The sequence below is a fragment of the Colossoma macropomum genome, unplaced genomic scaffold (assembly GCF_904425465.1).
Source record: "Colossoma macropomum unplaced genomic scaffold, Colossoma_macropomum, whole genome shotgun sequence".
NCBI classification, from domain to species: Eukaryota; Metazoa; Chordata; class Actinopteri; order Characiformes; family Serrasalmidae; genus Colossoma; species Colossoma macropomum.
Window position 1 is genome coordinate 29,186,194 of NW_023494809.1, and position 13,086 is coordinate 29,199,279.

At 39.0% G+C, this 13,086-nt stretch overlaps 1 protein-coding gene across 1 annotated transcript; it reads right to left on the minus strand.

Moving 5' to 3' along the window:
• Nucleotides 1–11,687, minus strand: chmp4c (charged multivesicular body protein 4C). The gene is made up of 5 exons (XM_036558835.1): nt 11,288–11,687; nt 7,490–7,667; nt 7,027–7,135; nt 5,089–5,215; nt 1–376 (listed from the first exon to the last, which is right to left on the minus strand). The coding sequence occupies exons 1-5, from the start codon at nt 11,526–11,528 to the stop codon at nt 315–317; spliced, it is 717 nt and encodes a 238-aa protein (XP_036414728.1). The 5' UTR covers nt 11,529–11,687; the 3' UTR covers nt 1–314.
• Between the last annotated feature and the right edge of the window lie 1,399 nt (nt 11,688–13,086).

A 13,086-nucleotide genomic window follows, 5' to 3' on the forward strand; every position in this document is an offset into this window, starting at 1 on the left:
TTGACTTGAACAATCAAAATCATTTTATTTTCACACACATTCTAATATTTACACATCTACATGATTTATTAACAATATTGCAGGTCATCCTTCATCCATTAAATGTTGCTATGTACAAAGCGATCTTTACAATCCTTCATTCAACAGATTCGAACCATCTTACACAAGAAAATATGACACTTAAAAGTGTGGAAATAAAGTTTAAAAAGGAGAGATGGAGAGGACTCTAGCTTTAAAATGTGTGCCTTTAAACTGTTAGCCATTCTCAGGGCTGTTAGGTGGAATGAATGGAGTGTTGATTCATTTGCTGATGATTAAGTAGCCCAGGCTGCCAGCATCTTCATGTCATCTTCATCCTCTGCTCTCTTCTTGGTCGCTACAAAATAAAAATAAAAAGATGCCGTTGGTTGATTACAGTTTGGGGAAACACCACCGGTAACACTTTCTATAAATGCCACGTTTGTAAGCATCTATAAACACATTCATAACATGTTATAATTCATTCATAAGGCATCATAAACATGGCCATAAATATTTATAAAAATGCATTACGTTATAGCCACACTTATTATGCATTAAGAATAGTTAACATAATGCATTATAAGTAGCGTTTATAACAAATTATAAGAGCTCATAAGTCGTATTTGTCCGCTCTAAGTAAAGTGAAGCGTACTGTACTAAAGCCTCCTCCAGTGTTCAGAGTGAGGCTACAAGTTGAAGTATTTACTGAAGGATTTACTGAAACACTAAAACATACATAATAAAGCACATTACAGGCTTCAAATGTCAGAGTTTAAACTAGAGCTGCCATCAGTGTTTTACCCAATGTGGGAAAGGTAATGTACACCGCCGTTAGCTTGGCACTAACTAAACACTGCATATCCAATAGAATGCTAGCAGAAATTAGCATCACTGTACTGTAGTGTAGTGATGTTACTGAGTGAAGGGTTCTAGCGTTTGACGTTAGAACAAGTGAGGGAACAAATTACAATGACAGAACTCTACTATCTCGCCTCTCCCTCTCCAGACCTTCACTCCACAGTGACTTCATGCCCAGTGTGATGTCAGAGGGGGTTCAGGGGAGGGGCTGATGGGTACTTGGTTTGCTGTGATGTAATGTAGTGTTTAAAGTGAGACGCTGGGTAAGAAAAGCTCACTGTAGCAGTGATTCTAGGCTGGACAGCCTGTTTGGAGCATCTGAATATTCAGGACTGAAGCCCTGAAACACCAGCAGTATTTGTCTAATTTATGCTCTTCAAGCTGGGACTGACTTCTTTGGCAATGACAGTATAACATGCTATTAACACTACTTATGAAGCATTATATTTACAATTCATAGTGTATAATAAACATGGCTATAAAGTGTAAGTCAGCCTTAAGGACCATGTTCATTTTCCACCAATTATTAAACATTTACATTTTTTATTGCTGTTATTTGATAAAAATATAATAGTGGCGCTAAAAACTCTTTTAAAAAAGATTATTCTTCAAGGGTTCTTTAGTAAAGGGAATGGTTCTACAGACAACCATGAACACTCAAAGAACCATTTGCGTGATTAAATGGTTCTCTGCATGGTGACATCACTCTTCAGATTGATGGAGAATGTGCTGTAGATGGTTCTACATAGAACCTTTTTGAAAATGGTTCTTTATAGCACCAAAAAGGATTCGTCTGTTGTTATAAGCTTGACATCGTAACAACAACAGAACCGTTTTTGGTGCTATAGAGAACCATTTTCAAAAAGGTTCTATGTTAAAGCAATAAGCCTCAAGAAGCTGCGCATTACTGTGGTTTTATTACAGAGAACCGTGTCTAAAACGCACAGCCTCAACGTAAAATATGATAAAATACACAATTTTTCAGAAAATAATTTATTATTAATAATAAATGACATAAACAAGTATTCTGCCATGAAATGTAGCTCCTTTGCCGAATGAGGACAATGTTGGGCGCCAATTACTGTGTATTGCAGTCATTTCATTAACTTTTTAACTTTTTGTCATATAATAATGAACATATGATAACACAGCACTGTTTAATACAGAAACCTTCACTTTATAAGTACTTTTTGGTCACCAAATAACCACCACGAGTCTTATTTAGCACCAATCCAACGGCGCCTTTCTTCTCACACTGGCGCTGAATCACAAATGGCTCCTTATATAGTGCACTTGGTAGGAAATTAAAAACTGGATCCTGCAGCCCAACAGTGAATAATACAGCTAAGAAACAGTCATCTGGGACTCAGACACATGATTGGCTGAACTGTTTGGCTGTAGAGGCTAGAATTTCTAAACTTTCATAGCTAGAACACTATTTAGAGAGTACGGAGCCATTTGGGATTCAGTTTTACAGTTAATCATACTGTTAGTGCTTTAAATCAAGCCTGTGATATTAATGATGTAGTTGTTTAGCATGTTTTCTATCTTTTATCCTGTTAGCTAGCTGACCAGCCTAGTTTTAGTTAAGAACATAAGTTGCCAGCTCCTCAGTTTAAACAAAAAAACATGGTCTTACTTCATAAATATACTCGGTACTCCATGTGGGCAGCATTACAGTGAAAGATTATAAGGGTTTTTTGGGAGGCGGTCGTAGATGTGTGTATATCGTGGATTTTACAATAGCTTTGAACGCAGTTCAGCCAATCAGAGTTTAAGATAGGAGCTATCCATTTAAAAAAAAAATCATAAACAACACATTTTTCATCAATCTGAAGAACAATGTCACCATGCAAAGAATCATTTAAGCACAGCATGGTTCTATGTAGAGCTCATGGTTCTAAATAGAACCATTGCCTTTGCTAAAGAACCCCTAAAGAACCATCTTTTACGTATGCAGTATTAGCAAACTTCAATTGGTCGTCAAACATATGTTTATTAAAAAAAAGATAACTCAGTTGAAAATTTTTTTTAAACATCCCAACTCCAGCTTTTCACCCCAAAACACTCATAATCTTTCAAAATTTACCACCACCTTCAAGATACATCATCAGAAGGGTCTTTAAACCAGGAACGCTATCGCACAGATCTTACTCTGTAGGAGGGGAGCAGGGATGCAGATGTAGTGAGGGCTAAATTTTACATTTACGTCTCTTTATTTTTTTCTTTGCCCTCATAAACCCTCATAAACCACGTAGGGCTTTTAGAATGAATAGCGCCTTAATCATGAAATACTCTTAATAGCTACAGATTTAGGCCTATGAGGCAGCTTGTGAGCGGTCTAGCTAATTAGCATGCTCATTAGCATTTTGTTCTAGTATTAAATGGATAATTCCAGCGACGACCTTTCTAATAACAATTTTAATAATATGTTCAGGGGTGTTATTGAAAGGTTTTGATGAACTGTACCAGCTAGCAGCAGCCAAAGACCATGAAACTGACATTTTGGGGGGAGATTTGCTAGGAAAGACGCAAACTACAGAGCAGTTTGCCAACACTTTGTGCAAGTAGGTCAGTTTAGTGGGTTATCTAATACGAACGCTCTATGCAAATGAACAATGGTGCAACTTCATAATTAACATATAAGCACTGCACTGTAACACATGCTTGTTGTGTATGAAAGCTGTTTCCACCAGATAGGATGAAAAACTTTTATTCATCTGTTTCTTCTGCCTTTTTTCAAGATTTTTACCTAGAATAATAGCAAAGTAAAATAATGAGTTATTACTCGTCAAGAATGTAGGTGATTATTCAGTATTTCAATACAATAAACAATAATTATTTTGAGAAATTAAGACATTACTTTGGTGTAATAAGTCATTATTTTGACTTTGCAACTGAGCACATTTGGAAACTGAAATCATGGAATTTCTGTTTCATCTTCAAGTCCTTTTGGAATTTTAAGAAGATTTTTAGATGGAACCTCTAAAACACACACACACATCTTCTAAGCCGCTTCTCCTTCTGGGTCGCGGGGGGAGCTGGAGCCTATCCCACCAGTCATTGGGTGGAAGGCAGGAAACACCCTGGACAGATCACCAGTCCATCACAGGGCAGACTCACTCACACACACTCACACCTAGGGGCAATTTAGCATGTCCAATTGGCCTGACTGCATGTCTTTGGACTGTGGGAGGAAACCGGAGAACCCGGAGGAAACCCACGCGGACACAGGGAGAACATGCAAACTCCACACAGAAAGGACCCTGGTTGCCCGGCCGGGAATCGAACCCAGGCCCTCCTTACTGTGAGGTGAGAGCGCTCCTCTAACATACATGCAGTACATTAAAAATGGCAGTGATATTTATAAACCACAGAAGCCACAGTGTGTAGAATAACAAAGTAAAGAGCAGCTTTACGAAACAAGCATTGCAGAGCCAAAGAGTCTCAATATGTGCATCAAAACCTGCTCTTTGATATTGCTATAAAATCTGCCCAAAGTGCTCATCAAAAATAAACAACTTTTCTCTCTGAGCACAAACAACGTCAGCCATGTTAGCGCCAAAAATAAGACAAGCTTTTCTCAGCCGTTAAATAATCCACAGTCAGTGTTTCCCTTCAGTCTTGGTAAATCAGAGTCGGTGCTTCATTATAATAGCCTCCTCTCAGTATTTTACACTCCGAGAGTGTAAATCCTGTAAGTGGCTGCTGTTGGAACAAAACCTCGCACCTCCAAAAATGGTAACAACAGAAGAAGAAAAAAATATTCTTACTTTTTAGTGCTTAGTTAGATTAGTTAATGGAGAAATAGTTTTTCCAAGTGCTTTTGGACAATTTCTGTTAGTCCGTTCATCTTAAAAACTTAATGCAAGACGAAGGTCAACTGCCTTTTTCAAATTATGTCAAAAAATGAAAAATGGAGATACAAGGTTTTGTCCCGACAGCAACAAAATGCAAATGCAATTAGGCAAAAGTGCATAAGAGCAGATCATTTTTGGTGCTAATTTGCACTGTAGTAATTCGCTTCAGCCACTTTTTAATGCCAAATTGGAGTTTGTGTTGGTGCAAAACTGCCCTCCTATGGGTCGGATGTTGCCTTTGTGGATGTTATACCCCAGGAGCTGCTCAATCCCACTACATTCAATACCCCACCTTCTCACTGTCTAGTACAGAGACTGTGTGTGTTTAAGAGAGAAGAGAGCTGCTCACTTGTGCGCTGGCTGGGTCGTGTGCTGGGTAGTTTGGTAGTCGGCACGCTGGGCAATGTGCTCATTTTCTTCATGCTTTCCTCGAGGTCTTCCTGCTCCAACTCTGCCAGCTCTGCCAACAACTCATCCTAAAAAAGAGAGCAAAAAAGAGAGAGAGATGTGTTACACTTACACTATCTGGACAAAAGTATTGGGACACCTACAGGGGTTTTATGACTCCCATTCTAAATCCATAGGCATTAATATGGAGTTGGTCCCCCTTTGCAGCTCTAACAGCTTCCACTCTTCTGGGAAGCTTCCAAGATGTTGGAGAGAGTCTGTGGGAATTTCTGCCCATTCATCCAGAAGAGCATTTGTGAGGTCAGACACTGATGTTGGATGAGAGGGTCTGGCTCACAGTCTCTGTTCTAGTTCATCCCAAAGGTGTTGGATGGGGTTGAGGTCAGGGTTCTGTGAGGGCCAGTCAAGTTCTTCCACACCAAACTCACCCAGTCAGGCCTTTATGGTGCTGCTTTGTGCACTGGGGCTCAGTCATGCTGGAACAGGAAAGGTTCTTCCCCAAGCTGTTCCACAAAGTTGGAAGTGTACAATTGTCCAAAATGTCTTGGTGCTGAAGCATTAAGATTTCCCTTCACTGGAACTAAGGGTTCTAGACCAACCCCTGAAAAACAGCCCCATATCATCATCCCTCCTCCACCAAACTCTACAGCTGGCACAGTGCAGTCAGGCAGGTAACGTTCTCCTGGCATTCGCCAAACCCAGACTCGTCCATCAGACTGACAGATAGTGAAGCTGATTCGTCACTCCACAGAACACATTTCCACTGCTTTAGAGTCCAGTGGCGGCGCTTCACTCCACTCCATCCGACGCTTGGCATTGTGCCTGGTGATGTAAGGCTTTCATGCAGCTGCTCAGCCATGGAAACCCTGCCATGAAGCTCCTGGTACAGCTTTTGTGCTGATTTTAATGCCAGAAAAGGTTTGAACTCTGCAGTTATTGAGTCATCTGTTGTCTGTACCCACTCTGTAACTTTACGTGGTCTGACACTTCGTGTCTGAGTTGCTGTGGTTCCTAAACGCTTCGACAATATCACTCATAGTTGATCACTGAATATCTAGGAGGGAAGAAATTTCACAAACTGACTTACTCCAACAGTAGCATCCTATTACAGCACCACGCTCGAATTGAACCCATTCTTTCATTAATGTTTGTACAGACAGGCTGCCTGACTAGGTGCTTGATTTTATACACATGCGGTAATGGGACTGAATGAAACAACCTGAATTCAGTGATTACGAGGTGTGTCCCAGTACTTTTACCCATGTAGTGTACAAGAAATTAGTCTTGGTGAGTCACATGTGTGACATGTAGCACACTGAACAGACCAGACAAGCACACAGATTGTTTACAAGCATTTAACTAAGAGAGAAATACAATAAAAAAACAATAAATAGAATAAAGAATAAAGAATAAAGAGCCATGGAGGAGCTAAAGTGTGAATATCTGTACATACGCAGATGAAAATATCTGTGCAAATGCTGGTGTGATGACAACATAATATGAATATTTGTAGAAATTTAACATCTGTACAGTTGTTCAAAGAGCATTATGCTACAGAGGAGTTCCTGTAATACAGTAAGGATGTTTGATGGCTTAGTTTGAGTGTAAAGTGCAAGATATCCACTGTGGTTAATGACCTCTACAGCTATTAGAGGTGGACAGAGAGGGAAAAATACTGTTAAAACTGAGGAAAAAATAGAATTTCTTAGAAGAAACATGACACTGTTAAACAAAAATGTCTGTAAATGTCATATTGTACAGTCAGGCTTTGTTCTCACAGAGTGAGGTTGAGAGAATATCAGCATGACTAGAAGAGTAAATCACTGCAGCACAGAGCTTTAAGGAAACACAGCCCAGCAGTGGCCCATGATGACGTTACCTCGTCAAACTCTTCACCGAAAGGTTGCGAGATAGCATCGGAGATCTCCCGGGCGATTTCCTGCTGCTCTGTAATGTCCGCCATGAGAGAGTCGATGTTGTCCAGATCTCTGAGGGAGACAGAGAGAAACTCAAGGTGACTGAATTCCCTCAAAATAACAAAACACATTTACTCACTTATTCACTGCAGCTTATTAACTGTGAAGTCCATTCATTTGGGCAGTAACTGAGTATAACAACAATTAACTACCTCATAAAGTCGGTGTATTGGACAGCCTCTCTGACCTAATTCTTCAAGGGTTCTTTAGTAAAGAAAATGGTTCTATACAGAACCATGAACACTCAAAGAAGCCTTTGCATGATTAAAGGTTCTTAATGAAGCTGTTTACATGATGTTAAAGCAGATATTATGCATTTAGCCTGTGAATGTGAATGTAATGTGAATGTAAGTCAGGGTTGCTTACATGTTCTGATGGACTCCTTTGATAGCTTTGGCAGCATAGCTCATGTTCTTCAGAACCTCTGTGTTCGTGTTGGCGTTCTCTAGCGCCTCCCTCTGGAACTCAATGGTGGACAGAGTCCCGTCAATCTGAGTCAGCTGCTGCTCGAAGCGCTTCTTCCTCTTCAGGGCCTGAAGTGCAGCTGGGGGAAGATGATGAATCATCATCATCATCATCATGCTGACCAGCAATATCATAATGGGTTACATTAAATTTCAGTTCTGCAGCTTCTGTGGTCAGTCAGGAGGAGGGTGGACGAGAGTCCACTCATTCCATTTATTCCATAACTGAATATGTTCCTTGAGACTTATTTCGACAAGTATAGCGTAACAATCCAGAAAATTCATAGTTCTTGTTGATGCAATGCAGTGGTGTCTTGATTTGATGCATTTTTCACAGCAAAAATGAGTGCCTGAAAATGTGTTAATGTGTTAATGTTTACATTTTCAGTATATTCCAGCATTCAACATTATGAAAGTGTAATATTTGAGACTTTAGAATGAGTTTTGTCTGGTCTCTTAACAACTAACAGCTGACGTGCCAGCCACTACACAGCGATACAATACAAAATGACATGTAATGTTTTGTTGTATTGTTACTCTCCAGCTACAACACGTGGCTCAAGATGGAATATGCTTTGTCATTGTTTGTAAATACAAACCCAATTCCAAAAAGTTGGGACAGTAGATGAAATGCAAATAAAACCAGAAAGCAGTGATTTATAAATCTACTTCTACCTGGTTTTTGAATGAAAACAGTACAAAGACAAATATTTAACGTTTTAGTTGATCAGCTTCATTTTTTGTAAAATTATGTTTATTCTGAAATTGATGCCTGCAACATGTTCTAAAAAAGTTGAGAAGAGGCAATTTAGGACTAGAAACATTGCTAAGTGTTCATAAAACATCTTAAACAGGTGATGTAGTCATGCTTAGGTATAAAAGGAGCATCCAGGAAAGGCTGAGTCTTCTATGAGTATGGATAGGTCAAGATTGCCACTTTGCCAAAAAACAATCTACAGTTCATAATAACAACATCAAATAATTCAGGGAATCCAGAGAAATCTCTGTGCATAAAAGAAAAGGCAAAAAAACACAACCGAATGCCCGTGACCTTCGACCTCTCAGACAGCACTGCAATAAAAACCAGCATGTTTCTATGATGGAGATCAACACATTGGCTCGGGAACACTTTGACAAACTGTTGTCAATAAGCACCGTCAGCTGCTGCATCTACAAATGCAAGTTAAGACCATACTATGCACAGTGGAAGTCATATATTAACAAAATCCAGAAACACCGCCAACTTCTCAGGGCTCAACATCAAATTTGGTTGAGCATCAGTGACCGGTGGTTAAACTCAAACTGATAAACCAATAACAAAGAAGCAGATCTCCAGTAATCCAAAAGCCCAGTGAATGGAGTGAGGTTTATTTCAAATGAATCACAGAAACTCTCAAAACTAGAGACCAAACAGTTACTCTTTTGGAAAAGCCAGGGGAGTAATTTCCGTGAAAATGCGATGGACTGCAGCTCCAAATCACATCTACCTTGTATATTTCTATTCTTCTCTTTCTTTCCCCTTCCCTTTTTTTGACATCACTACAACCATGTGTTTTTTTTTGACGTTTCATGTTTTTTTTCACATACCTACAAATTTTGCAAACCTACTGACAACCAGAATGGCCGATCTGATCTTTTTCAGGCCCTGATTCTCAGGTTTTAAGCATCAGCATTTAAGAAAAGAAAAATAAAGTTGTTTTTTAATAAGTTGATATTAGTTTTCCTGTGGGCCGCTATGCTTTGTAGTTATACACAGGTGGGCCTTGGGGTGGAAAAGGTTGTGAACCCCTGATCTACAGTAACGCTGTAATAAACTCTAAGATTTCTGTAGTGTTCTGTAACAATTCTCTTGTAATATAATGCTTTCAGCTCTGCATAACATTCCTGTAGGACTGTAATATATCTGCAATAAACTATAATAACTGTCTGAAGTTATAATATGACTGTAAAAACTCCTGCAGTTACATTTACATAGATACAGATCATTTCGTACAGCCATAGCACTGAAGGCTGGCCTGCTTGAAAAGTACAGTAAGGCCCATTAGATTCTACTATAAGGATACAGACTTACTCTCCCACATTTCTGAGACTTCGAGGCTTTTAAAGTTTAAGATATTTTCTTGGGTTGAAATCCAAATGTAGAGTCTGAGCGAACACTGTGAGATCTGAGAGGTGTGAGTAAGGCTGGAAAATGAAGGCACTCCAGAAAAGTGAGATGTTTTTAGGTGCAACTCCCTTCAGATACACAAAAGCATCACATGTCAGGTCAGGGTGTAGTGCTCATACAATAGAGCTCTCTAAACAAAGATTAGACTTCAGATATATAGCACTGCAGGCTGGAACTGAGCAGGATCTACAACATTACAAAGCAAGATGATTGAAGGATATAGATAGGAGATAGATCTATAGTCCATATTATATACAGTACTACAGGAATTTCTTTATTATTTCTATAAGAATGTTACAGTAAACTGGGTTAATGGGTTAATATAGTACACTACACAAGCATTATGTAGGACTGCACAAAACTTTTTATTTTATTATTATTGTAGGAGGCAAAAAAATAGATATATATTAGATCATTATTGAAGTACACAGTACTAAATAAACCATATAGTTTCTTATAGTAGTGTATGTCTTTTCTGTAGGAAAGAAAGTCAGCCAGAAAGACAGAAAAATGAAAGAAAATAAATGTTTGGCTTTTACGTCATGTACAAATCACTAAATTAAAGGGGAATTCCACCATTTTTTTCACAATTTCTGAATAATGCATTGTTTGGGATGTAAACAGAGTGATTCAGAGAGGTTTGGTGTGAAATGGTTCAGATGTCTTTACAGTGGTGGTGATAGGAACCAGGGGTCGCCATGACTACAACACAAATATAGACATTTTATTTGCTATCCAAAACCACCAGTGAACCAACACGAGTCTTCTGAGTTTATATGCAGTGTTGATGATGGAAAATAGTGGAAAATCTGAAATAAAACATTTTCTTTGGAGACTTTTTTTGCATGTGTCCCTCCACCGTGAATGGATTAAAATTAGGATTAAAATACATTTTAAGCCAAAACATTATCACAAAACTATCATAAAACAGTGTCTCAGTCATCAGGCTGTGAATTCATAGCCACTTCATGTAGTAACTTTCTGTGAGGGAGCTTTTACAGGTGCACGTCTGGTTCCTATCACCACCACTGTGAACAATTCTGACTTGGTAAGTTTATCTAGAACGGAACGTTTCACACCAAACCACTCCAAATGACTCTGTTTACATCTTAACTGTTTACTTATGTAGAAATTTTGAAAAGACTGGTGGAGTTCCCCCTCAAAGGTGCAGTAACAAAAACAGCCTGTATAATTCTAAGGGATAAAAACCATTTCATTATGCAGAAAACTTTGAATAATCGGTGGAGTTTCCCTTTAAACTGCTATCAACTGCATATTTGGGCAGTGTTAGTCAGTGAAGTGACTAATTCTGCTTTTTCCAGCATTTTCAAATGAAGATTTTTATAATGGACTTTTTATAATGGACTCCTGGCTGGTATCAGAAAGGCCAAGGTAAACATGGCGTGATGTGATACTTCGCCCTGTGGCTCGAAACTCAACTTTGACGCACGGACACACAGATAGGAAGTTGCATTTTCATGACTGTGAATGAGTTAAATATTAATCTAAAGCTCTACTAAAACACCAGGTTACCTCTTTTGTTCTTAGTCCCGTTCTTCTTAGCGATCATAATTTCCTGCTCGATTTTCTTCTCCAGATATTCCTGTTTTTTGGTGAGCATGGCCTCGGTCTCCCGCAGCCTGTGGATGGCCTCCTGCGGGGACGGACCTGCTCCTGACCGGGAACGGTGCTTTGATTTGGACCCGGAGCTGGAGCTGGATTTGGAGCCGGAGGACCCTGACGTCCCTTTAAATAACTTAGAAACTTTACTCATAGCGGCTCTTAGAAATCTGCTGTATATCAGCCTCAAATTCTCCTATAGCCAGTTCAGTCCAGGAGGGAGTGAAAGCAGCCTAACTGTGGCTCAGAGTGGAAAAGCCTGACTGTCCGCTTCCAGATTCAATTCAAAACAGTGACCCACACCTACACCTGTGTGACGAGCACACCTGAGAAGGGGGCGGAGCTCAGTGACAGAGAACTGTTTTGTTTAGGGCAGCGTCCATTCTATTACACTGCACTCTCTAAAAAGTTCTAAAAAGAGGGTTCTTTAGCACAGAAATGGTTCTATATGGAAACATTTGCATGATTAAATGGATCTTCAGATTGATTGAGAATGTGCTGTAGATGGTTCTATATAGAACATTTTTGAAAAGGGTTTAGGGAGCACAAATGACAAGCCCCCTTCTTTGGTGCTAAATATAACCCTTTTCAAAAAGGTTCTATATAGAACCATATAAACACATTCTTTATCAGTCTGAAGAACGCTTTCACAATGCAAAGAAAACTTTAATCATGTAAAGGGTTCTTTGAGGCTTCATGGTTCTATATAGAACCATTTTCTTTAGTTATTTAAGTATGTACCCTGCACTCTTAAAAAAAGGTTCTTCAAGGGTTCTTTAGTAAGTTCAATGGTCCTATTTAGAACCATGAGTCCTGTATAGAACCATCTTGAGAAAAATTGGTTCTTTGCATGGTAAAGTGGTTCTTTAAATTGATGGGGAATGTGTTATATATGGTTCTATGTAGAACTAAAAAGGCTTCTGTTATTCTTATGATGTCAAGCTTCTTATAATATTCCTTTCATGGGGCACGCAGAACCATTTTCAATATTTTGCTATCTAGAACCATATACAACATGTGTTGCAGGCTCCAGTTTCAGAATGAGTGTATATGTGCAAAAATCAATGAAGTTGATATGACAAAACGTGAAATATCTGTTTTTCTAAGACTTTTGTTTAAATACAGGTCAAAATAGATTTATAAATGGCTGCTTTCTGTTTTTATTTGCATTTCACATACAACAAGTACACTTAAAGACCCATATAAAACAGAAAAAACAGAATTTAGTATGCATGTATGTAGTATGTAAACACAAAACATACTCAGCTCATACAGTTCATGTGACGTCACAAAATACAATGATAAAAATACAAGCTGATTGGTTGAGAAGCGTTCTAACCATGTTGTAATTTTGCCATAACATCACCGGTTTTGCACAAACACTGTATCACTCCGCTGAGACGCCGTTGCTAAGCAATGACTTTGACAGCTGTAGGAGACGCTCAAGCCATTTGAACGTTTTTACTTATTACTTTACCACAAACAGAAAATGGACACTTTTAAGATCACATTTGACCGACAGCCGATTTGGTCAGACTCTGAAGATGAGATGACACTAAATTCCCAAACTGTCATCACCACTGAGCAGCTTTTCAGTCGGCAGCTGTGACAGAAGAACAGCTAAACAACCTGGAATCAGCCAGAAATTAACCCAATATCATTCGCCAAACAAAATGGACTGTAAGATGCTTTACAGACTGGCTGGAACAAAA

Excerpts from the sequence above, each read along its gene's own strand:
- chmp4c (XM_036558835.1), bottom strand. The coding sequence starts at position 11,528 with ATGAGTAAAGTTTCTAAGTTATTTAAAGGGACGTCAGGGTCCTCCGGC. Across the intron at positions 7,136-7,489 it reads AAAGGAGTCCATCAGAACAT|AGATCTGGACAACATCGACT; the intron begins GTAAGCAACCCT and ends TGTCTCCCTCAG. Across the intron at positions 377-5,088 it reads ACGACCCAGCCAGCGCACAA|CGACCAAGAAGAGAGCAGAG; the intron begins GTGAGCAGCTCT and ends TTTATTTTGTAG.